The 24,735-nt window shown below is 42.9% G+C and overlaps 1 protein-coding gene across 1 annotated transcript; it reads right to left on the bottom strand.

Moving 5' to 3' along the window:
- Nucleotides 1-4,895: 4,895 nt before the first annotated feature.
- ints2 (integrator complex subunit 2) lies at nucleotides 4,896-23,627 on the bottom strand. The gene is made up of 25 exons (XM_070844159.1): nucleotides 23,361-23,627; nucleotides 22,321-22,629; nucleotides 22,068-22,206; nucleotides 21,352-21,454; nucleotides 20,853-20,966; nucleotides 19,752-19,882; nucleotides 18,231-18,401; nucleotides 17,291-17,511; nucleotides 16,949-17,074; nucleotides 16,688-16,759; nucleotides 15,357-15,471; nucleotides 14,807-14,875; nucleotides 13,917-14,051; nucleotides 13,654-13,830; nucleotides 13,137-13,251; nucleotides 12,279-12,383; nucleotides 11,879-12,043; nucleotides 10,393-10,594; nucleotides 8,892-9,017; nucleotides 8,271-8,472; nucleotides 7,791-8,072; nucleotides 7,078-7,185; nucleotides 6,834-6,939; nucleotides 6,310-6,486; nucleotides 4,896-5,535 (listed from the first exon to the last, which is right to left on the bottom strand). The coding sequence occupies exons 2-25, from the start codon at nucleotides 22,611-22,613 to the stop codon at nucleotides 5,354-5,356; spliced, it is 3,636 nt and encodes a 1,211-aa protein (XP_070700260.1). The 5' UTR covers nucleotides 22,614-22,629; nucleotides 23,361-23,627; the 3' UTR covers nucleotides 4,896-5,353.
- Nucleotides 23,628-24,735: the final 1,108 nt, after the last annotated feature.

Below are 24,735 nucleotides of genomic sequence, written 5' to 3'. Positions count from 1 at the left end.
CTGCCAATTAATTTTAAATCGCCTTCTTCCTGACGCTTTCTGCTCATCCGAGGGGGAAATCAAAAGTTTTAGAGGGTGTTATGAAAGCTTTAACACTGTCCCTTTGTTCCTAGCAACAAATTGTGAAATATGCATTCAGGCCTGAGAAAGTGTTCCTGCTCTGTGTAATCAATTCCCTCAACTTCTAGCAGCCGAAGAAGACAGGGTGGAGGGGAGATCTGAGAGAAACCACCATCTCACTTGTCTCTCCTTGTTCTTTGATCAGGCAAAACAAGCTTTTTTTCCACATTGAAGAAATGTAGATAGAGAGAGAACTACCTTATCCACGCAGGACAAATATTCCCTCACTTGGTTTTGTAGTCAATAATTAGAAGGCCAATAGTCATTGACCTCCAGGCTGTGATCACTGTAAAACTAGCAACCATTCCAACCAAGCCACTCACTGTATGGTAATGTTTTTAACGCCCTAAAGAATAAACAATAAGGAGAAGATGCTTTTACCATGAACTATATTTTGTACCCTGCTTACATCACACTACTGTTACGCACAGCAGAAACCTGTCCTACAGCGTCAGCATATGTTTAACCAACATAACCATACAGACACCAACATTTTGGATTCTTTGGATCTGGATCTGGTCTCTTGAGATGGAAATCTCTTTTGAGAGTCCAGGTCAAAATATCAGCACAATTATTTTACATCAACCAGAAGACACAGAAAACCCACTGAAGGAAGATGAGTAAAGGTTGTAGAACCAAGACTTACGCCCTTATTGTTGTGATGTATGGCATTTTCCTGACCTTTACATTGGCTTTGCCCAGTAGTGTGGGATTTGGGTGCTCAGTGCCTATTGTCGCTCAGCTGCCACTTTGTGATTTTACCAGCAACAGCCAAATATTTATTTATAGCAAATGCACAGAAATAAGGCAATACTGCTAAAAATGTAAATGAATACTCTGCAGCCAGTAGACGTGTGCCAGAGGAATGTATGTTGTATGAAATAAAGCGAATGCTGCTGGAACATTCATAATCCCTGTGTGGAGAACACAGATGAGATATCTGGTGCTTCTGTCCCAGTAGTGTAAAAATACTGCACTGTGTGAGGGACCGTCTTTTCAAATTCAAACAGAACGTTTGAAAAGTCAAATGCCCAAAGAGCACTAGAGAGACAAACACGACTCTTGTGGTTGGCTTAGCAGCAGCCGCAGCAGTGTGTGGGTGTTTCACTGTATTATACCTGAAGTGCCTTTCTCTCAGAGAGCTGCTGAGGCCAACAGGGAGCAAATGCTCTGCTAACCTCAATGACTCTTGTGACAAGCTGAAGTGGCATTTTCTGCTGCCTCTTAAGGGCTCGTCTTTTATTACTAGCAAGTAAACAGAACCAAATACACTTGTGATGTGCAGTGGAAAAGCTGGAGGTAGTGTATACTTGGATAACTACATTAAGAGGAGCATTTAAGTGCTTCCCCCTCTCGCAGCGGCATTGTTGTGAAAGTGTTTTCAATAAGGTCGGTGTTTACGCATCCTTGGTTAAGGTACAAGGCCTGGGAAAGAAAAAGACTACTCCCAAATAAGTCCTCAGACCCTGTACAACACGCTGCACTGGATCCCAGTCACGTGTCTGGACAGAATTCATAACAAGAAATGAAGGTCTGGTTACCTATTTGGTCATCGAATAACACATGTATGCTTTCCACCAGAAGAACAACAACAACAACATTATCATCATTTAGAATAAATATCAAGTCAACAACAGACACACTTTCTATCACTGCAGTAAATTACTGGATTATCAGTTCAAAGTCTTTGTCTTTTACGCCTCCTCCAAAGAGATGAATCAACGACAGCTTGAATCAAACTACACGAAGCTGTAAACAGCTGCAAAAAGAGCCGTCGCCAGTGTGCTGGCATGATTTTTCACAAGTAGGAGCTGAAAAGCCCTCTTGTAAGCTGTGATCGTCTTAAGTTCACAAATATTCAGAGTCCTCTTGACCTCACACTGATTGGTGTGTCAAGTGTGCCTTGAGACGTGAGGTGGTGATTCTCTAAATAGAGCATGGCCATGAAGTATCCATAGAGGGATCTGCTGCCTGCATTGTATGGATGAATGGGGCAGTTATGTTGTTCTGTCTCACACTCACAATCTAATCAGGCCGGTCTGTTAGATACATCGGAACACCATCAACTTGTTAATGGACTTTGCAGCGTGAGAGCTTGTGTCTAATTACAAAATGAATGTCATCATGTTGTCTTTCCAAGCATGCAAATGATCACCCAACAAGCTCAACGTGCTCTGTTTTACTGGAGAAAACCTGCAGAGATCATCGGTGTCATCTGGAGTTTTCCTTTGTCCCATCTTCATACTGAACTGAGAGTAAATACATCTTTCGCTTTCGTCTGTCTCCCCCTCAGCACCACTTTCTTTCTGCAGTATACAAGGGTGTGCTAGGTGTTAGAAGTGCAGTGGCAATGCCAGTGAAAACAAAACTGCTCTGTGATTTCACCCTCACTTGCTTCAGGCATCTCTCACAGCATTGGGAAACTGCAGCAGCACAACAAACTGCAGCAGAGTGCTTCACACATGCCTCCACAACAGAGAGAGAAACGGCGAACTTGAACGTCTTCACATAAAAGATCGCAAAACATATTGTGTAACGTCGACCAATTTCTATTCAATATAATATCAGCACTTTACAATCTCAATAAAATGTACATCTTCCCCTGTCATTATTTATTTTATCCCCTGGCAATTCATTCTGTTACACAGTAGTGAATCACCATTTACAGAGGCAGGGCAATACCTACAATATGAATGCAAGAAATTATTTTCACTCACATTTTATTGTTCATAAACACGGTAAATCATGGGGCAACTTCTCTAACAGTGGTATATTCATATTTCAGTGAGTTAAGACTCTTGAAGGTTTATTTAATTAATGGGTTTAGTGTGGCAGGTAGGATCTGCTGTTTTAGTGTGGCAAGACTGCCCTCTGGTGAAGTACCAGGATATGTCTAGATATGATGGCACAGATGCTTCAATATGAATTTATGTGAGGTAATAAGTGCACTAAGTGAGTGGTGTAAAACTGCCTGCTAACCGTCTGGTTCGTTATTGCAAGTAGTGAATGACTACCCACTGAAGAGACTGAACATGTCAATAACAGTTTTCAAGAGGACCAAAGAGAGGTTACGATGTGTGCTGTAGTCCACGGGTTAGACAAAACGGCATTAAACTGGCTAGAATTCTTTCTTAAAGCCAAAATATGCAATGAAGAGTTACATAAGATGATTTGCTACAACAGGCCCAGGCCCATCTTCACACTGAACACAGACAGGTTTAACATCTGAGAAAGCAATGACACCAGACCAGTAAGATGCTTTTACAATGTGTGCCACAGAAACAAGACTGATACCAACCCTAACCCATGAACCTTTATGTGTTTAAACGTAATGATTGAGAGAACAAACCTCCCTCTGGGACAATAAACTCCATCCACTCATACAACTATCCTGAATATGAGCACGATCCAAACCAAAGACCTAAAGAATCCCTGAGACAACCCACTACATTTAAATTAAGCTGCATCAGGAGATCATCTGCCGAGTACTTTACACCAAAATAAGGAGCAGTGGAGCAGACTGTAAATTGATATTTGCCAATGTAGCTTGTTTCCATTCACATTCTACCGATCTTCCAGCATGTGGTAAAGGCTGCCCTCTGCAGACAGACGGTCATCAATGACTAACTTCGCTTTCTGGAAGCACTTCTAATGATCTGACACACCAGTGGTCCAGTTCCCCTCAGTCTCATGGTCCACCTCCATGAAAAGAACTAATGCCATGAGAAAAGCAGACCATGTCACACACATCAGCAGAAATCTCACAGATCACCACTCAAGGACACACAAGTGCAAAACAATATTGCATTTTACTAAAGCCCATCAACTTTAAGCCTTTTATCCAGAGACCACAGGACCTCTCCCCATTACAAACACATTAACACACACCTCAGTCCACCACTGAATGGGTCTGTTTCCACAGCAGACATTTTGAGTTGACATAAGAGAAGAACGATGGCTCTGCTGTATTTAATAGAGCTGTTTGACAGCAGACATTCTGACGTGTCAGGGCAGGAAAAGCACAGGTGATCAATAACATTTACGATGGCTGTATTCCATTTGGCTGAGCCAGTCCCAGGTCTTTGGTATGGTAGAGGACACTTAAGGTAACACAGCCATGTTTAATGTTAGCAGCTATCACCGGCACATTTCCTGTGATGACAGTTTAAATGTCTGTTGGTTTAGATAATGGTCAAGGCCAATGATAGGTCTTCATTATTCCTGCACACGCCCCAGATAGAGAGTTCTCCTGTCTCTGGAACGTTACTGAAGCCATTGTGGACTTAACAGGGTCACAACCTCTGAGGCTCAAGACACTTAATGAGCATTATAATTCCTGAATGGGAGTAAAAGAGGTTCATCTTTTAGTTACTCTAACTTGTGGTGGTTTTGCCTTCTCACCATCTCTTCTCCTTGTCCGTACAGCAGGTATTTCTACAGGGACACGTTGGCTTCGGCGTAGGTCCGGAGACATTTTCACTGGTTTTGTCATTCAGGAGTACAGTCTCCCAGACTGAAGGCTACACCAGCTGTTACCAATGTATTGACCTCAGTCCCGTCTTCCTCTGGGTCCTCACTGTCGAAAAATGCAACATTAGCCACCTCTCTCAAATATGACAAATCTGCAAAAAACACGTGGAGAGGCAAGCAGGAGAAAACCCCGAGCAGTTAAACTAAACTGAACCTCGACGCAGCCAACAACCTGCAGGATGTTACAAATGGACAAAAGAAACACAACCAAAGTGTTTACCATTTGTCCAAATAAATCTCATCAGTGAAAGGGTTTCTTTGTTTTATTACAAACAAATACGGTACAAAAGCTCTACATATTATTTCAAGGCAACCTTTTCCATTTTCAGTAGCTGAGAAAAGGTCACAACGCTTATAGCTTAGAAAAATATGCCTACAGTGGTCTGTAGAGGTCAAGGAAACGAACCACTTAATGTTCAGTATTTTACTTTCTATAAACTCTGACAGAGCACATAAACTCACAGGTTCTAATTCAAATGCTAGTAATGATTTATTTACATGGTGTCAAAAAGGAGCCCAATGGTCGGGAACAGCCGAGTAGACTAAAAGAGATACACAGTCATTCATGTGCACAGAATGAGAGAAACCCTTGATGAAGGTGGAATCACCGAAGCCCTCGGAGGAGCGTGAAAGTCTTTGAATTGTTAGTTTTAGTCCAGTCCCTCCCTCCTGTCCAGTGTGTGTGTGTGTGTGTGTGTCTGGTCTACAGTCCATGGAGGGTGGAGCTGATGATGTCCATGAAGGTGGCCTCTACACAGTAGCAGAGCTGGACATCAGGGTCTGCTCCACCCAGTTCCTCTGCTGTCCTCTGGGGTAAAGTCAGCTTGGAGGAGCCTCTTCCAGGAGCCACAGCCCCCTGAGGCTTCTCCTTCAGATACTGCAGGCCTGAGGCAGGAGAACAGCAGACTTCTTATTTGTGTTACTGCTTCAGCATTGACAGATCTTTCCATTTTCTCTCTGTCTGTCTTCTTTACACTGACATCGTTCCGAACATAAACTACAGATTTGTTTCTAGTTTATGGTGTGTACATATTTCTAGAAAATGTCTTCACCAGAAACCATGCCCTGTATTAAAAAAACAGGTCCATGCACAATATAACATTTAGCTTTTTCTGCTTATGTGATGTTACAAAATGTACACAAATATCAATATTTAAGGCTGATCAGGGCTTGTTTTTTTAAATTGGATGTGGCAGACTCAGGACCAAGTAGGACAAAAATTACAAAACATGTCCAATGTCTGCGGTGGCTCCAGCTGGAAAACAGCTGGCTGGAGTAGGAATCCAGTGATAGACTTTTCCTTAAAGATTAGAGGAACTCTTTTTTAGACAGTTTTATTCAACTGTCAAAAATATTGACGTAAATTGGGGTAATTTTATTAAATGTAGTACGGGCCTTCTTCAGGTAAATTCTGCAGCTACTCTATTTAGTAAAATCAAAATATTGGGGAGACTCATTATTAAAGGACTTAAAATATAATAATAATAATAAAAGAAATCAGGACATTTCTATCTGGAGACAATTGTGTTTAATTCAGTGAACCAGGTCTAACTCCAACTCTAAGGAATTGCAACAAATCCTATATTGTACATTTAACAATCCATTTAACAAACTGTTTAATGTACCTGAGTGAGTGAGTGAGTGAGTGAGTATACTTACGAGCGATGAGAGGATCGATGTCCCTGGCTTTGGTGGCAACGTCGGAGGCACAAACCTGGCCTACCTGTACAAGTAGAGCTGCCACATCATCATAGAGTGGAGGGAAGGCCTGGCAGAAGGCCACCAGGCATGGCAGGATGGGCATGAAGAAGGAGAAACGCTTGGCACGAGTCAGCACTAAAAATCAAACACACATACACACACACACACACACTTACAGTCCACACAAGAGCTGCATAAACAATGATGGAGTGGCTAATAAGCTGGTACACACTGTATACTAATGTAATGCAGAGAAAAGTCTGCACTAACAGCCAGAAGCCAGATGGTGGCAGTCAAACATGGGGATACAAATATCAAAACATACTGTATGACAGTAGCTGATATACTGTTGACAGGCTGTGTTGTGGTTACACACAGTGACAGCTAGGAGCAAATTCAATAATGGAGACACAAAAGTAGATAAATAAAAAGTAGGGTGAGTAAAGAAACAGACACAAAGACAATAAAAACAGCTCACTGACCTGTGAGGAGGGTGCCCATAACGCTAATGGCCAACCTGGCCACACTGAGGGACTTGGGCAGGGCATACTGGGTACACAAGTATGACAGCAACTGGATTGCAAAGATCTGTGGGGACACACACATTCACAAGTGCTTTAAAAAAACAAACATGATAGTGTAAGAGAGGCTCTGGCACAAGCCCAGGGCAAGCCTAGAATCTAAAGCCAGGAAAAAGAGAGGAGAGGAAAGGGGAGGGGGGCTCACCTGCTTTTCAAGCTGGGGCTGGGCCAGCAGCTCTGGGATGAAGTCCAGACAGATATGGATGGAGGGGATGCCTGCCACCGTTAGAGGCAGCAGAGCTTGAGGGTAACCCTGAAAAAGGGAGAGAATGGGAAATCTAAATCTTACCATAAAATCCAAGAAAGATAAAGGAGGAATAAGGATAGTGATCTAAACATACAAGTACTTTAATATGCTGCTGTGTGCATTCGCGTGTGTGTTGAAGCGAATGCACACAGCAGCTTCTGCTTGGCAGGGTAGACTGGGTGGATTAGTGTGACAGAGGAAGGACTGGTTTGATGAAGTCCACCATATGGCCGTCTGCTACGTCTGGGAGTGCTGCAGTCACTTACCACTAAAGCCGTGGCAGAATGTGGTGACTAATGGGGTCAAAATGACTTGGCTCTGCTTGAAAAACTGACTTAAAAAGGTATTTTCAGCGATATGGCAATATCCACTCAACTACTCACACAAAGGATGTTTGCATGATAACATTACTTTCCAATGGCAAAATTTGACAGGGAGGAAGAAAATCCTGTTAGGAACACATGTCCCTGTTGGTTTGGGATTCAGCCCTGTTAAAAAGGTTTATGACTGTACTCGTGCCAGCCTTTCCACTGCCACAGTAAAAAAAATGTTTAAAAATATATATATTTCTCAAGTGTAGAGTCCATTTCTCCCTTTTCCTATTGTGTTACCTGAAAGTGGACCAACTTGGCAATGTTGGGGTCGGCAATGAACATCTGATGCAGCAGACAACAGATGAGACACTGCACTTCCCTCAAGTCACTGAGCAGGCCTCCCTCTGGCTCAGCATCCTCCACGCTCCTCCTGGCCTGTGGCCCCAGTCCTCCCTGCTCACATTTCCCTGGCAAGGGGCCCCTAATGCTCCTCAGCAGGCTCTCTGTGTTGGCCCCCAGCTGCTGCTCTTCAGAGGTTGGCAGACACACCTCCAGGAGAATCTGGACTGCTGCGCTGTCCTGCGGTTAAACAGAAACAGGTGGTTAACATGGCGAGGTGTGAAAGGTCATCTCTTAGGTATTTTTAATGAAATGTCACGCCATTTTTTTTTTTATTCATTCTTAACAAACCCCCATGGCATGAAAATAAAAATAAGTCTTCTCTAAAAAAGTGAGTATGTAACAGAAACAACGTGTGTTGGTGGCTGGTTAAAATACCTGTGCAGCTAGAAGGGCGTTCTTCAGCTCCTCCCTGGTCACCTCGGGCGTGTCTGGTTGTCCAGGCACGCTCTGGTTTGAGACGGTCTGGCTCTGCCGATCAAAGTCAGCCGTCTCCTTCAGGTGGCAGTGTAGGTAGGCTTTTGATGCCAGCAGGTAGCCGTTCAGCATATGAAGAACAATGTCCATCAAAGGAGGACACCTGGCAAAACATAAAGGAATAAATAAATAAAGTAAACCTGTAACTCTGCTTTGTGTGTGTGAAGTGCAAAGTCTTGGTTCTGGATATATATACATCAACAGGAGCAGATTGGTACGGTGCACAGAGGGAATGAGAGTTTGGTCTTTTTAGGGGAAACATTTTTCACTCTCCTAAACACACCAATGAATTTGTTCATATAAATATAAAAGTAGCCAATAAATATATTTGACATGAACATGCTTTGTGTGGGTAGATTAAAAAACGGTTATATTATTAGTGCTATGAAGTTTGATCATTTTCTCAAGCTGATACACATCGTAACCATCCTGTGAACAGGTCTGTGTGCGCAGACACCCAGTGTAGCATGAACAGAAGTGTAGCCGTGTGCTGTGTGTGTCCATGTACGGCCCTGTAGTTACCTGTACACCCTTTGATCACAGCGCAGCACAATGAGAGGGTCCACCATCAGGTCGTTCTGAGTGTGCTTCTGCTGTCTGAGAAGCTTAGCAGAAGGTTGGAGGGCGTTGACCGTCATCACCCACAACCTGCAACACAGGTACATCAGTTTTAACTTTCATTCACATTACACTGAGCATTATGGAGTGGAGGAAAAACACTACAGGACTTGGAAGATTAAATCATTTTCGCTCAGTTTTCGAAGCTTCATAACTCAAAGAATTTAATTTTAAATTGAGACGTCAAACATTTGAAAAGACTGATTGTCAATGAAATGACGTGGCACTTTTCAGTAAGACTGCAATTGCATGACAAAAATATCATACTTATCCTGATAAACTACTAATAATAAACTCATCAATCAATCATCGACTGCCCACATTTATCCTAAAAGATTACTCGTTCTATTTGGGAAGAAAAATAACCAAATGCTACTAAATTATGAGACACGCTTCAGTAGGAGTTTAATGACTTCAGTTACTCACAAATTAGCCTGTGGCAACATTTCACCCTCAATCTCTCTTTGTGAGACCAATGCTAAATTATAAACAGCAGGGTACTGTTGGAGCTCCAAGCCTTCCTGCAGCTTGCACACCGGCATCAATCAGTGGATCTGTGTAGAATTTGGCACTGCTGCCCTCCTCCTAGATTCACCAGAGCCTCTCGTCTATCCCTCTGCAACACTCAATACTGGAGGAAGTGAGGAAGAGAGGAGGGAGGGGGCAACAATCCCCTACATCTCCCTCATGGAGAGCCTCCCTCAGTTTTCCTGCCCTGAGCTCTTCTTGTTACAGGCCCCTTTTGGATCAATAGGATGTCTGCTCAGAGCTTTGGTAACCGTGCTCCTGTGGGCCCTGGGGCAGCGTGAGGGTCACCCTCGTCTCCCCAGAGAGTCCATGCAGGCTGACAGAGTAGCCTGGCTCAATACCTCCGATCTGTTCACACAATAATCATTGAGTAAGCAGCCTGGGGTTAAGAGCAGCAACTCTTGTTCCACAGGTCTTCCTTTGATCCATTTACTCAGTCTCTCAGCAACTTCACACAGCCTTGAGAGAGACAGTAGCAAGTCAAGCACTACTGTTAACCTTTTACTGAAGAGAGACAAATTTAACCAGCAGCCAAAAAGGAAAGATCACTTTAATTTTACTTTTTCTCTCATTAAGTTGGGCAAAAGATGCCAAACTCTAATTAGTAAAGACAAAATATTGATTTGGACTCTTGATTGATTTTGAGCCCAAATACCCAAGTGCTGTCATTAATTCACGCTCTCCGGCAGAAAACATACCGTATCCACTAGACCTATCAATCATCAGGGTCTTCTATGAGATTTAATCTTGCACAATGTAAACAAATTAAACATTCCAGTTACCATGATGTATTATTCCCATGTGACAGTCAGTCGTGTTCTCAGCTGAGGCTCTCACAGCAACATTTTCTATCCTTCCAACTTCTAATCACATGTACCTGCGGGGCATTACAGTGTTGAGGCCCATCCAGAGTTTGTTGAAGGTCTGCAGTATTCGGCGAGGCACAGCGGGCTCCAGCAGCAGAGCCATGCTGGTTGTGAGGGCATCTGCGTAAGGGATCAGGTCTCCCGGTGAAAGCAGTGTTAAATGCTCCAGGATCCGCATCAGCCTGGGACTGCTGGATGGTAACTTCTGGAAGGCTGGAGGGGTGCAGTAGGGGGTGAATTAATCTTCAATGTGTAGAGCTGTCATGTTCCCTTGACATTTTATCTTAACATCAGATATATCTTGTGTAAGACAGTAGTGTCAGAACTACACATTGAAAAGAGTATGTCACCCAACTGAAAGGTGAGGTTCCACACTAATGCTGCAGTCTGATTCAGTTCACACTCTGGGAGGCAGTGGAGCTATTTTTCCTACTCTTACTATTCTTTCCTATTCACAATTAATCCTTTGGTCGTCTTTCTTGGCACCATTATCCTGAGGAAGGTTACAACCTGGATGTGTTTTAACACAGTTGTGCATGGTTGAATAAATACATAAACAATCACTTTCACACACCATAACGCAGGTTAATGCACAGAGAATATATACCTTTTTCAAATTATCTGTTACACTTCTGCATTTTGTCAAGGACTTCTATCAAAGAAAAGCCAATTACAGCATAATCCTCTAAACCCTGAAGGATTACTCACTGATAAAAGATTCCAGTTGGATAATGGCTTTCACCTGTAAATGTATTATACAATACTAGAATCCCTTTCCTGTCCCACTCAAGACCGGTTGCACTACTCTCCCCCCTGCACACCTTTGGTTACAGGTTAGTATCACTGGTGCTGGCTGATTTCCAAATAAGATCTTTCTGAATTAACTTTGGCTCAATTGAATCTGGCTTTTTCCTTTTATACTATTCACTCTATAAATTGTTACCTTTTTCATAGGTCAAACTGAATTATGCAAAATATCATAATGTTTTTCCAATAATGCTTTGATTACCCCAAAAATATCACAAAAACAAGACCTATACTAAATTCTAGGGAAGCATAAGCTGTTGTACATACTTCTATCTCCTTGCGCCTTTACTATTGCAACAGCCATTTCACTTGTCTTAGCCTTTCCACAGTCCAGGCTGAGAACTGAAAGGGACAGAGCCTTTGCTACCAGGAACCTGAGGCTGACCTGAGGAACGACCTGGCCGAGGACATAAGCCTGGCTGAGTCCAAGTCTTCGTTCAAAAGCCTTCCTTTTGTGTATTTTTTATGGCTTTATGGTTTTAAACGTTATTGATTTTACTGTCAGGCACTTTGTAACTGTATTTTGTAACTTTGCTATAAAAGACATTTACATTACATTAATTAAGTTTACTGTAATTGTATCTAATCAACTAAAAGAGTGTTATGTATTGCACAGATCGCTAAAAGGCCATTGACATAACCTTCTGCCTCAACTCTATTTCTTTCGGCCCTTATTCCCATCATCCTCACCCTGGTGGAGCTGGCTCTGCGTATATCTGCAGGTGTTGCTGGGTAGCATCATCTTCCTCAGCAGGGGCAGGGTACCAGTCACCTCCTCCTCACACACCCAGTCCTCCACTAGACATAGGTGGGGGTAGTTGGTGGCCAGCAGCCTCAACAGGGCAGAGTGCAAACCTGGGAAAGGGGAAAGAGAAAGGACGGTTAATTTTAAGTTTATTACCTACAAGAACATTGTGTTTTTAAGCTTTTTATGCTGGTGGAGTGATTTTACTTCAAAGTGAGATGTTATTTGATATCGCAGTTACAATCTTGATATGTAACTTGTGTGTGCTCCCAAGTAAGCAATACCACATTAGTCAAATAAAATGTGGAGGTAAAGATGTAAACAAATGTTAAGCTCATGTCTCACCCCCTAGCTCCTGCTGCAGTCCCTGGGCCTGTGTAACCAAGTACTTAATGGGGATTTGGTCCATCAAAGCTGCCGAGTAGGACTTTGGCTTCCTCTGCATCAGGGCTTTAAAAAAAAAACAAAAACAAAGAGAGAGAGACAAAAAAGGGTGAGGGAAGCAAAGAAATGATAAAACAGGAAATGGAGGAGGTGAGAACATAAAGCAAGAAAAGGACAAGACAGAGCATAAGTGTTTTGTTTGGCAGTGTAAGGACGCCAGAGCCGCTGTGCCGATGCGTTAGAGGAGCGGAGGTGATTTTTCATTGACGTGGGTTCATTACCACTGCTGATGGGCTTCATTACTCCTTCCCTGAAGGCTGCGGGAGCACTTGGGTAAACACAGCAATTAAAGAGATGGGCATAAACTCTCACATAAATCTGGCCTAATGAAGGGCAAGAGGAGAGCTCGTCATGGGAGAGAATAAACACTGACTAGGCTAACTGCTAATGCTCAATCTAACCTACAGCTGTCCTAGTTAGCTCAGCTCCCGGAGCCATTGTACTTGGCTCTTTGTCAGCCCTCCATTTATTCTCTATGAAGCGTCCAACATTCAGTGCTGAGAGAGAAAAGGATGAATGACTGCACATCCAGAGTGAGAGCATCTCCTACAACTTCACAGAGGACAAAAGCTGCCTTTCTCCTCCTGACAAATTCCCTCCATCTCACATACAATGCCTCCTTCAGTGGAAGAGATGACAATGGATGCACTTAGGGCCAGCAGAAGAACAGAAAATAAGGAATAAGAAAGAGGAAGTGAGCCAATAGCACAGTGGGAAGCCAGGCATTCTGCAGTGTATGGGACATTATCTTATACATACCCAGTTGTTTGGTGCTCGCCAACAGGTTCTCCTCATAAGACAGGATGTAGTAGAGGATAAGGAGCTGGGTGGTGATGGAGTAGCACTGTCGTCCTCCACGACTAGCCTCCCCATGCTAAGCAACAGGGAAAGAGAGAAGCAAGCTAGGACTAGGGATGTGCATGTAAAGCAAAAACACTATTCGATAGTCACTGTGACCTATTCGAACATTCTTCAAAAAAAATAAACATATAAAATAATTACTGCTGTAACAATAACTAACTCAGGAACTCAGGGGTGACAGAAAGACTGAAAGAGAAGTTGGGATATTGAAGGCAACATTCTATTAAATGCCATTAAAGAGCGATAACACCATTGACTGCAAGGAAAATTGTTCCTTCAAAAACTCACACACACTCAGAAATCATACAAATAGGACCTGTGAAATGTAGAACAAACCACACATACCAAACCATTAATTGTTCAGGGAGCAGTTTCAGTGGAATGCAGTTCCTGTGAAGCCCTACGACTGACTCACCCCAGCAGAGCTCTGGAAAACATTTAGGATCTCCTGCTCAGTGATAGGCTGGTTGGTTGCCTCTGGGTTGGCCTTGGATGCTGGAGTGAGGATGGAGTTGATGTAGGCGTCAATTAAGGGAATCAGTTGGGTGTGGATGGGGGTGGTTGTCTCACAGAGCTGGCGATAGATCCAATCCTGGAAGATGCACACAAATATAGTACAAGGGGGCAAAACAGACCATCATCTAGTTGTCATTATGAGCCACTGAGTGCACGTCCCACCTTGATGGACACTTTGTGCTTGGTAAAAGCTCGGCTCCGAAGCAGCTGGTAGATACAGTGAATGGGCAGGAATCCTGTGATGTTGGCACTTAGGTTGTTGGTCACTGCAACTCTCACCGCATGGGCTGTAACCACCTACACAGCAGAAATAAGAAAGAGGTTATCTAAATACCAACTGTGTAAAATAGACAAGGAACAGTTGTTTATTTAGTTTTTTCTCCTTTTTCTCCATCACGATCACGTACGGTAACACGAGGCTTCTTGTTTGCTCATTACCCCGAACAACAACGCCTCGTATATATGAAGCACATAAACAAATGTAGAATTGGGCCGTGATGATGATTATATATGCAGCGAGATGACAGTAATTTGTCTGAGACTTTGTTACGCCGAGGTATCCATACCTTTTTTTATCTTTGGCTGTGTTTTGCTATTGCAGTCAATTATGTAGGTCATTGAGCAGAACCAGTTCATGGAAGGTTTACATGATTTCCATTTCCATATATTATACAACTACAAGCTGACATGTAACATGGCAGAATCATCGCCCTGCAGAGATGTCATGCATTCCACCACTACTACTAGTACTACTTCACACACAATAGACAAGTAATAAACAAGATGTGTTGACAGGAAACAGTGCTGTGGACCATGACAGTTTAAAGTGGTTCATCGCCAACTGAAAACTTTCAGAGGGATATTTTATTTCATTTTGACAAGCTGTTAAATGAAAAGCTTCAACATTCCTGAATTTATGGCAGCTCTCAATGCAAAAAAATGAATGAGCATTGATGAGAATAAAAGCCTATATACATTTACAAATAAAATCAATGAAAGCTGGAATTAGCAGGTAAGAAATGTGCAGAAGGATGGACTTGTAATGTATGCACCTGTTCTGTGAAGATCTCCTGTGTGAAGATGGTCTTCATCTTGCTGAGAGAGCTGGGCTTGATGGCAATCTACAGAACATTGAATACACACACACACACACACACAGATAAAGAACATTAACAATGGTAGGTTTACTGTGAGTGAAAGCAACCGGAAGGCAACAGTGCTGGTATTTTGTAATTCCCTCTTTTCATATTTCATAAGAAATATTCTACATGGCAGGCACAACGTTGAATTGAGAGGATTGCCCTAGGGGTGGAAACAAACAGGCTCTAAATCCAATTACATTACACATCTTAGTGGAAAATACACTGAGACAGGAAAACTACTTAGCACACAGGCAGAAAACAATAGTGCACTTAATAAGTAATAAAACAACAAAGTGGCTACAGGGTATAGGAGTGTCTTCTTAGATATGTGTATACTGCAAGTGTTCCATCAGTGATATATCCTGTATATGCGCCACTGCTGCAGTGGAGGAGTGTAGCCAGTAGCCGGTCAGTCAGACTGATGTATTGATCGCTGCCTCCCTCCCACCTACCACCTTACCTTCATCCCCAAAGTAGAGCACACCAACTCAATAATGGAGCTGAGCTGGTTGCTATGGAAATACATGGCAACCAGTAATAGCATCTCTCCAAAAGAAGCAGATACGCCCGCAGCACTGTAAGGAGGAGGACACACATACACATGCAAGGCAAGTGAAAAAAGACACTTAGACTTGTCGTTAATCCTGCGTCTTACAGGACAGAATTTTAATAAACTGATTATGCTTGCTGCATCAATCGCACACACACACACACACACACACACACACACAGGGAATCTGTGTCCCTTTAGTCAACTCACTTAAGATGATTTATGCTTTATGGACTACAGTCACAAACACACATTCATATACTGCAGCTAAATTTTGTTTTTAAAAACAGGCAGTGGTAAATTAATTTCAACATACAATCAAAGAAAGCCTGTGCAGAGTTTGCCTCTGCCAAGTCTGATAAAAGAAGTAATTACAGATGAAACATAAAATGCCTCAAAATAGTGGACATAAACAAAGCAAGCACACATTCCAATATGAATCCAGAGATGGTCTTACCACATCTAACTAGTACTGTAGTACTAGTAGCTTGTTTATTATGTGTGTATCATGGTTAAAGCTTTACAGTTTTGATGAACTGACCCAGACCATACTGGTGTAGTATTGTTAGTGCAACAGCAGAGAGAATAGTTCACTCTGACTGGGTCCTATAATAACCAGGCAACCAGGCAGGATAACACCACAATGTTGTGAAAAACAGAAAGTTATTTGAAATATTCAACAGATTAACTGTAGAAGTCTGACAACAACTGTTTTATAAAATCTGATTAAATAAGGAGCTTGACTTCACATCATGCCCTCAGTATAGTTATGTGTTAATCTATAATACTGTGATAATTAATAGTGTTAATTCATTATGAAATGTGACCATAAATGTTTTTACATTCTAGAGATTTATAGTATTAATCCGTGATGTTCTATGATTTTAAAACAGCTTCTCAAGTTAGTGGCTATACTATCAGGACCGGCAAAGTAATTAAGAGCAACACAAACACTTTTTGCTTTGATGCAAACTGCATTTCTGCATTACTGCACACTAATGTTACAATTAGAAGTGGGAGACATGCACAATATTAATATTTTCACAACATCACTTAAATATTCATATTCTACAAGGTCTGCAATTTGATGAGTATTTAAAACCGCAAAGATCTCAACTGTGACAGAGTTTGTTAGAATGTTACTCTCTATTCATTTGGACATACGAAGGGCCCCAGTTTGTCCGTACTATAATCCCTGTTTAGTAACTGCTCTGTGGCATAAAAATAGAGATTCTCCTTACCTCTCAAAGTATTCCTCCTCTTTGATCATCCAGCTGAGCCACATGACCATCAGCTGTTCTTGCTCTGGAGTGCTGGACACACACACACACAGAATAATGCTCACAAAAGGTGCAGAGAGGACTTCTGGCAGATAGCTTGCATTGGCAGAAAATGAAAACTCAAGAGCAGTGTGATTTGAATTGTGGTCCAAACCCATTTGTGTTTGCTGAATAAAACAAAGACTTCTGAAAGTAGGACTAAATAGGACTGGCTTTAAGTACCTGACCAGAGTAGGGAAGGCCAACAGCTTGCAGAAGGACAAAGAGACAAAGCGAACACCAGCAGGAGTGGCCGGGGGCCGGCTGGTCATCAACTGCAAAAGCTGCTCTGCCTCCTCATCTGTAGGTCTGCAGAGGGATCACACTGAGTAAATCATCTTTAAGACATGTACATCTTAAAGACCAGAGAAGATGGTTAATGCTAAATAAAGCATGCTGAGTTAGGAACAACAGGCGAAACATGTACTTTCAAATCTGAAATTCAAACTCTAAAGGCAATCAAACGCACATCACAAACATGATCACACAACGATCAGGAGGACTTCTGCAGCTTCCTTGACCTACCTGAGGCCCGCGATGCCCATGAGGGCACAATACAGTCGAAGCAGAGCGCTCGCCTTCACCACATGCTCCTCTCTGAGGCCAGAGTACCCTGAGCCCCCATCCCCTTCCATATCGCCATCATTGGGCATGTGGGTGCTGCGTGAGCGTGGCAGAATAGCGACCAGCTCCAGCAGCAGCTGTCTGCGCATCTGCCACAGCACTGAGCTGCTTTCTCTCTTTCGCTGGCAGTAGAATGAGAATGAGAGAGCAAGACATAAGTCAGCTGCCGTGTCCCATCAAAGTGCTCACATTTGGGCTCCAGCCAGCGAATGTTTGGCATTTTAGTACGAAAATTATCAATCATAATCAATAAGCAATTAATTGAACAACAAAATTGTCAGTGCAGAAAGTGAGGACGGTTGTCGAGCACTGGGGGACAGAGAATGCAATATGTCCTCACAAGTATAGAAAGACAGTTGTGTGTGTCTGTGTCAATGTCTCCATGGTTTTTACACTCAGGATGATTACATCACACACACACACACACATCAGACACCCAGGCGTAATCCTGACTAAGGTGGTGCTACTCCTACGACTACAGATGCAGGACATGTTAACACCTTATTCTGCGAATCATGTAAACATGACTTTGTTTAGCTTAACTTAGCCCTGTTTCATCCAGTGGACTAAGATGAAGACAAGTACTTTGCTCCTTGAGTACACCACCACATCTTGTCCCATCACCTCACACAGAGTACTTCTGCCTCTGATCTCTGTTCAACATACTGAGACAAAATGCTCACCTCACCTTCTCTGGGGTACCAACGTGGATCTTATTGCACCACAGCAAACTTACCAAACTATGTGTGGGACTCTACTCCATCAAACTGGAGTATTTGTGTGTGCGTGCTGTTCAACGTCACCAAATGTGATACAGAATAAACCCTCGCCGGGCCCTCACCTGTTGTCCATTGCGAATGAACATACTGAACCAGGTGCGGACTTTGCTGTTGGTGCCCAGCAGCAGACCGCTGACATATGACACTAGGGGACTGACTGCCTCATCTGCTGTATCTGGTTTATAGTCCAGAGTCAGAGCCACACCCAGACCAGGCAGGTGACACTCCTCCACCTGGGAATACACAGAACAAACAAACATAGTACATTTTATTGTATTACTCAGTTACGGTAAGCTGTAGCTCAGTGGTGGAGCGGTTTTCCACTAATCGGAAGGAAATCCCTAAATAGCTCCTGAAGCTTTGGTGTGTATGTGAATGATCAGTCTCCTGCGGATCAGCAGCCCCTGTCAGTCTATGTGTATGTGTATGTCGATCAACGAATCCTTCCAACGTTACTGTACATCCTTTGTCACTTGTCTCTGCTCAGCTGACTGATCACAGAACAGTTTTTAATGCAACTATGAGTCCTGCTGATGCAAGGCAACGACTATCTACTACATCCTGAGGCGTCGTTCGATAACTGACCTTGTGCTGTAACCCTCTTCAGAGCAGGGGAGAAGCAACAAGACCAGTTCCTCCCCTCAGGGATAGTATCACAAAGTGTATCACAGCTAACATTTGTATAAATATCTTGTGCGTTTCTAACTTTATAACGTCTTTGGGTGAAATTACTTTACAATAAAATGTCCCTGGCTAAACAGAGCCTGTCTATCATTAGTGAATTTAAGTGGAAATTAACAAAAAAGACTGATGTTTTGTTGGAAGGATGTCGTGTTGTGTCACCAACAGTTCGAAACCCAAATACATTCAGTGCACTCACTGTGTCTGTTTGCTGTTTGGTGCTGAGGGTACAGTAACATACAGTTTGTGTTAAGAGCTTTTCCACTGAAAACAGCTGCCTGAAGCTATAAGAGCGGTGAAAGTGAACCAAAACAGTAAAGACCACACAGCTGAACGGTGAGCTGTTATATTAATTATAAAGCTCCATAGAGCTGAGGGAGCCGCAAATTCAGCTGGTGCTTCTGTGTTTTCACATTGGCATTTGATATAATGTTAATATAAAAACACTTATTACAGCCACTTCACAGCCATTATGTTTCCCACATCCCCACTCTTGGCACTTTAAAGGGAAACACAGATGAACCAGGCATAGCTGTAAGGCTGCCTTAGATTTCTTAGATGTGAAGAGAAAGAATCATTTCAGAAGTGTGGTTTATGTAAATACTTGTCAAATTCATACTTCGTTTTTTATGCAATCCTGTTTTTGCACAAGTATCCACAAACAAACACTTTGCCATGAAGCATATCACACCCACTGACGAGAAGCTGAAAACTGTGCTAACAAGTTTGTTTGTTTTTTTCACACTTGATGCATCGTTAATGAAAAACTAGCAGAATAAGTTCACTAATCCATCTCCAGTGGAACATAGCAGCTGTGATGGATTCTGTTGCTGGAATGCATTTCATGCTGTTGGGAGTTTAGTGTGATCAAGTCCTGTGAATACATTAACAGTGTAACTGACCACCATGGCTCTGATGTTGAGGGCCTGTGAGGGGTTCATCTGACAAAGCTGCCTGAGGGCTTCGGTCCTGCGTCGACCACCGACACTCTCCTCATCCTGACGCTCTCCGTTCTTGATCAAACCTCGACAAACTGCAAAGACAGACATGCACACTGAAGTAAACAAGCAGCATATAACACCCTAAAAAAACATAATTCAGACAAGTGAATTTCCTGAACCAAAGCAGTCTAATGTTGTAGATCATGCTCACTGAATAATGGAATCAAAGTCTCCTGATTTTCTGTACATGCAATGTCATGGCCAAATCATGTTCCTCCATACACCCTGAACCATATACTCATGACATATTTATCTGCCTGTAAATAAGATTACAGCCACCAGAAGACAGTAATTCCACAGCCTTATCTCATTTCCCGTGTCATTTTCCACAGCTGACAGTTTGAAAGGCTTGATCGTTGGCTGGGATTATGACGTGCACCGAGATAACAATCGTTTCCATCTCTGCCACTTCTGGATTATTTCATATGCCATGAAAGAGACAGTGGAGTTGGGCCTGGTTACCAGCTAGTGGGCGACATGACAGACCTTGATGCTTCTATACAGAACCATTTCCCCACACTTCACATTTAGGTAAATACATTTCACTTTCAAGTCAATGCTGCATGAAGTCTTTTCCTGTGACAAAGCCAAAAGAATTCCTTGAAGTTACTGACTTAGTCCTGACCCTCTGTGCGATAAGGAGCCACTGGAGACAGCGGGAATTTTCTTATAATGCATCTCTCAAAACACACACTGTGTGCGAGTCAATAATGTTCATCATCAAAGACAAATACATACACCCTCAGGCCAGTGGCATGACCAGAATCAGAGGGGAAACAGCTCAACTCAGAAAGAAAACAAAGTGATGGCAACTCAATAGCAATCTGCCTATAATCACAATGAAGTCATCACAGAAATGTTATTAATATTAAGTAAAACCCTGTTTCTGCCACAGCAGGTACACACACTAGTCATATGAAGCTACTACTGACAATTAACCAGCTACTCCATCTCACATTATCAGGTGCCAGCATGTGCAGTGTTATGAAACACATGAATTACCTTCATTGAAGCTGTCGGGGACATTAGCAACCAGCAGACACAGAAACCAGTCTCCATTGCGGACATGAAGCAAAGCCTCTGCCACATCCACGATGGGCAGCAAGGAGGGCAGCTCTAAGAAAGAGGAAGAAACAGCACTTAACAATGTATTAACTGCAGTGGACAGTATCACTGAGGTGGATTATTTCCAGGCTGGCTTTATAGAAAGATTAGGATGTTTTTACCATTCAGCACATCATGTGACACATTGCTGTTTTTTAAATACATTCCCAGATGGGAAAAACTGAGGTGGTGAAATGTTTCTCTGGCCTAAATTGTCAAATGTGGCCATTTGAAAACACCTTTCACATGCATTATTTTCACCAGCTCGCTTATATGATACATAATAGAGTCTCGATTTGGGCGTCATGTCACAAAATGACACTCTGAATCCTGCCATTTTCATTCAGCATACTTGTGCCATTATATTCAACACCGTAAGATAAAAGGAGCTGGATACCTGCTTGTAAAATGCAGAGGACATCAGCGACCTCTTCCAAATAAACAGGGCTTTCAAAGAGTTCAGAGGACTTCAAGAAAAACTCTCCATTGGAGTCTACCACCTGAGAATCAACGAAGGAAACAGATTGTTGGATCAATCATCCATCACATAATTTGAAAAGAGAAATATTTTTTTTTTCATTCAACGTGACAGCGGCTGCCAGAAAAAGGGAATGATTTCTAATGCCAACTTAGTAAGTAAGTAAGTAAAAGAAGTCGTGTTTTATTTCATCCACGGTCCAGTTCTACAGATATTTTTATTCATTCTGTATTTTGCACCAAGTCATTGATGCCTTGATGTCGTTATATTAAGACAACTCTGTTTCTCTATACTCAAGCATGAAAGATGTCTCTTTCACATTTCTACATTATAGAAAAAGTTGCGGCTTAGACTTATGACGAAATTCCCTTTTTCTGCAGTGTATTGGTCAACACTGCTGGTCATCTGTGTAGTTTAGGGTGGCATAATAAATACTCTTTATAACCTTTATACGTTAAATCTAAAAGTTCTATTTATGTAAGTTAATTTGGTGTCATTTAGCACATATTCTTGCCTTTCCTCATCATGGGAAATCTTGTTGTTAATTTCAGAAGAAAATACAATTTTTAAGTACAATTTAAGCCAAGTTCATTCATGTCAATGTCCTTTGATTTACTGAGCTACATGGTGACTACCTTATTCATAATGGCCAACAGTTCACTGAGGGTCAGCCGGAGTCTCCTGAGGGGATCACTGTGTTCAAACTCCAGGGTCAGGCCATGCTGCAGCTGAGACACCAGGATGCTTTCTCCATTTGAGCCACCTGCCTTGTGCCTGGCAGAAGAGAGAGGTGCACTGTGTGTACTGCTGAAATGAACTTTTAACTGAAAATAATGAATCTATAACGTCATGTGAAACGTCATATTACCACGTGGGTCGACTAGATACCTGAGCTGCTGCTCCTTTCGTGCATCCTGCTCCAAAGCATGAAAGTCGACAGACAGAAGTGCCACAATGGAGTTGACAGCTTCCACTCCAGAGAGCAGGCGGAGGATGAGCTTCTTGTCCTGTGCCCAGGACTGGCTCTGATCAGCTGGAGCGCACAGAGCCATCCTCACCAGGCAGGGCAGCAGCAGTCTCAGCTCTGGGTCACTCAGAGCAGCCAGGCGCACCACATCCACCTTCTGCATGGCTTCAAAAGCATAGGAGCTGACAAACTGCAGCCCTGCACTGTCTGCCATCTCTCCACAGCTCAGCCTGGGGGGCAGAGAGGACAATTCAAAACACAGCAGACTCTGAGACTACCTGGAGCAGACAGGTGGATAGTTCTGTGGTCTTCTAGGGCGTGAGGTGATGCACCGATGTAAGGCTTTAGCAAACACCACAGAAACTCTACCAAACTGTCCAAGTAAAGTGGAGAGTGACTGCTGGTCACCAACCAGCAGAGACATTCACTTCTTCTTTTACTGACGATACAGTTACTAAATATTTGGCCCACGAGCAGTGTGTTTCAGGGTTCACTACAAATTATTGTTATGATAAGGCTGCTAACAAACCGCTGGCTATCATGAACAGCCAGCGCTAATGCTAATGCTAGCTAATGCTGGGGCTGCTAGCGCTAGCTAATGCTGGAAATAAAAGTTTCAAGTCGGTAACTTTAACTGACATGAAATTTGCTCACCCCAAGTCAGAACATAGTCTGGACTAACTAGGAACACTCACAGATGTTTGATGCGTCTTTTTAAAGTACAAGCCACATCAGAAGACACAGCTAACTCCAGCTAGGCACCTTATTATCGCTAGCTAATGGCTAAGACCCATTCACTCTGCCCGTTGCTTCTGGAGCCACTGTTAGCATGCTACTACCCAGCTAACAGCTAAGCTAGGCTAGGCTAGGTCAGATAACGACGCTCGTATGCGCTGTCTGCTCCGTCTCCGTCGTGTAAACACTTAATGTAAGCAAAAGAGTGAAACAACAATCATCTTACCTCAGTTATTAGGGTGGCAGTTAGACTTTTAAAAGAGAAATATCACCATCGAGGCCTTCAGACCTCGGACTGGGTTGTGTAGCCGGCGGTCACTGGCTAACCTTAAGAGGGACTCCTGAGCCAGTGGCAGAGAAAGAAGCTTGTTCTGGCTGCTGCCGGAAGGTTTCTGAAAAGATCTCTGTATTTGATGATTTCCGCATCCCCATTTAGATCTCACCTCTACCTACACTGGGTGCTATATCTGAGACAGTGTGGAAGTGGTGTAGCCAGCGGCGCGGAGCTGCCTGCCTGTCTGCAGCACTGACACTGACTGGAGGAGGCAGCAGGCTGCAGCAGATGGGCCGGGCTCACTTTGACACATTACACAAGGATGATGGAGCCTTCATTCATTCATTCCTACAACAAAGCATACTTCTCATGGTGCACAGCTCCTTAGATGAAGGTGGTGAGTGGGGACATAGTTGAAACAGAGCAAGTGTACCTGATGAATACAGGCTGGATAAGAACAGACCACCGGTGTGTAAAGATACCCCCCCCCCCCCTCCTCCTCTAATGAACAATTTCAGCATCATTAATGGTTGCAGAATAGATAATGTAGACACCCACTAGCCGATCTTCTCTCCATGCTTATTTATATCAGGTTAAGCTAATGTGTACAAACCAAAGTCTTTCTGAATGTGATGCAGTAGCTTTATTATATTTCTAAATGACACCAAATGAAGATTTATTGTGGCACGGCTTACTTGGGTTTACCAAATGTGTTGCCATTTGGATTTCCCTCTTAAATGCTGTGGACTTTTACCTATCCAGTCAGCGACATGCTGTCTGTGTAAATTCCACTAAATTTCCAAGGACACATTGACAGCAGTTGCTGAGGGATGAAGGCAAACAGAGCAGGACCTCTGTGCATCCACAGGCTGCTGACAGCGAGGAGAAATGCAGAAAATTCTCAAAAGAACGAATTGCCAGATGCTACTACACGACCTGGGGGCAATTCAGCAATTTACAAGTAAGATATCTGACTCAAAATGTTATGCAGGGTTTCCCACTTGAGAATAGACCGACTGTACAATGGAGGCAGATGGTTACTGCCAACAACCATGATTTCCCAAAAAGAAACATGGCACTGGACTGAAAATAAATTTTCAGGGTTTTATTAAATATTGAATGTATTTATCTACACTCAAAAGAAGGCCAAATACATCTTGATGGTCAAATTTCCAAGCCAACAAATATTGGCAAATCTGCCAGAGCAACACCAATGGATTATCAATGGTCAAAGTACAGTTTCCCTCTGAACACCAGAAATCAGGACAGTTGATTTTCCTTCGTGTACAAACACTGTCTGTCCAGTGAGCAGCCATCCGTGGCTGGT

The sequence above is a fragment of the Pempheris klunzingeri genome, chromosome 14 (genome assembly GCF_042242105.1).
Source record: "Pempheris klunzingeri isolate RE-2024b chromosome 14, fPemKlu1.hap1, whole genome shotgun sequence".
Taxonomy (NCBI): Eukaryota; Metazoa; Chordata; class Actinopteri; order Acropomatiformes; family Pempheridae; genus Pempheris; species Pempheris klunzingeri.
The sequence above is the reverse complement of the archived record's forward strand: the minus strand, read 5'-3'. Positions and strand labels throughout refer to the sequence as shown.

Excerpts from the sequence above, each read along its gene's own strand:
- ints2 (XM_070844159.1), bottom strand. The coding sequence starts at position 22,613 with ATGGCAGACAGTGCAGGGCTGCAGTTTGTCAGCTCCTATGCTTTTGAA. Across the intron at positions 22,207-22,320 it reads CGAAAGGAGCAGCAGCTCAG|GCACAAGGCAGGTGGCTCAA; the intron begins GTATCTAGTCGA and ends CTCTTCTGCCAG. Across the intron at positions 14,052-14,806 it reads AGGAGATCTTCACAGAACAG|GTGGTTACAGCCCATGCGGT; the intron begins GTGCATACATTA and ends TCTGCTGTGTAG.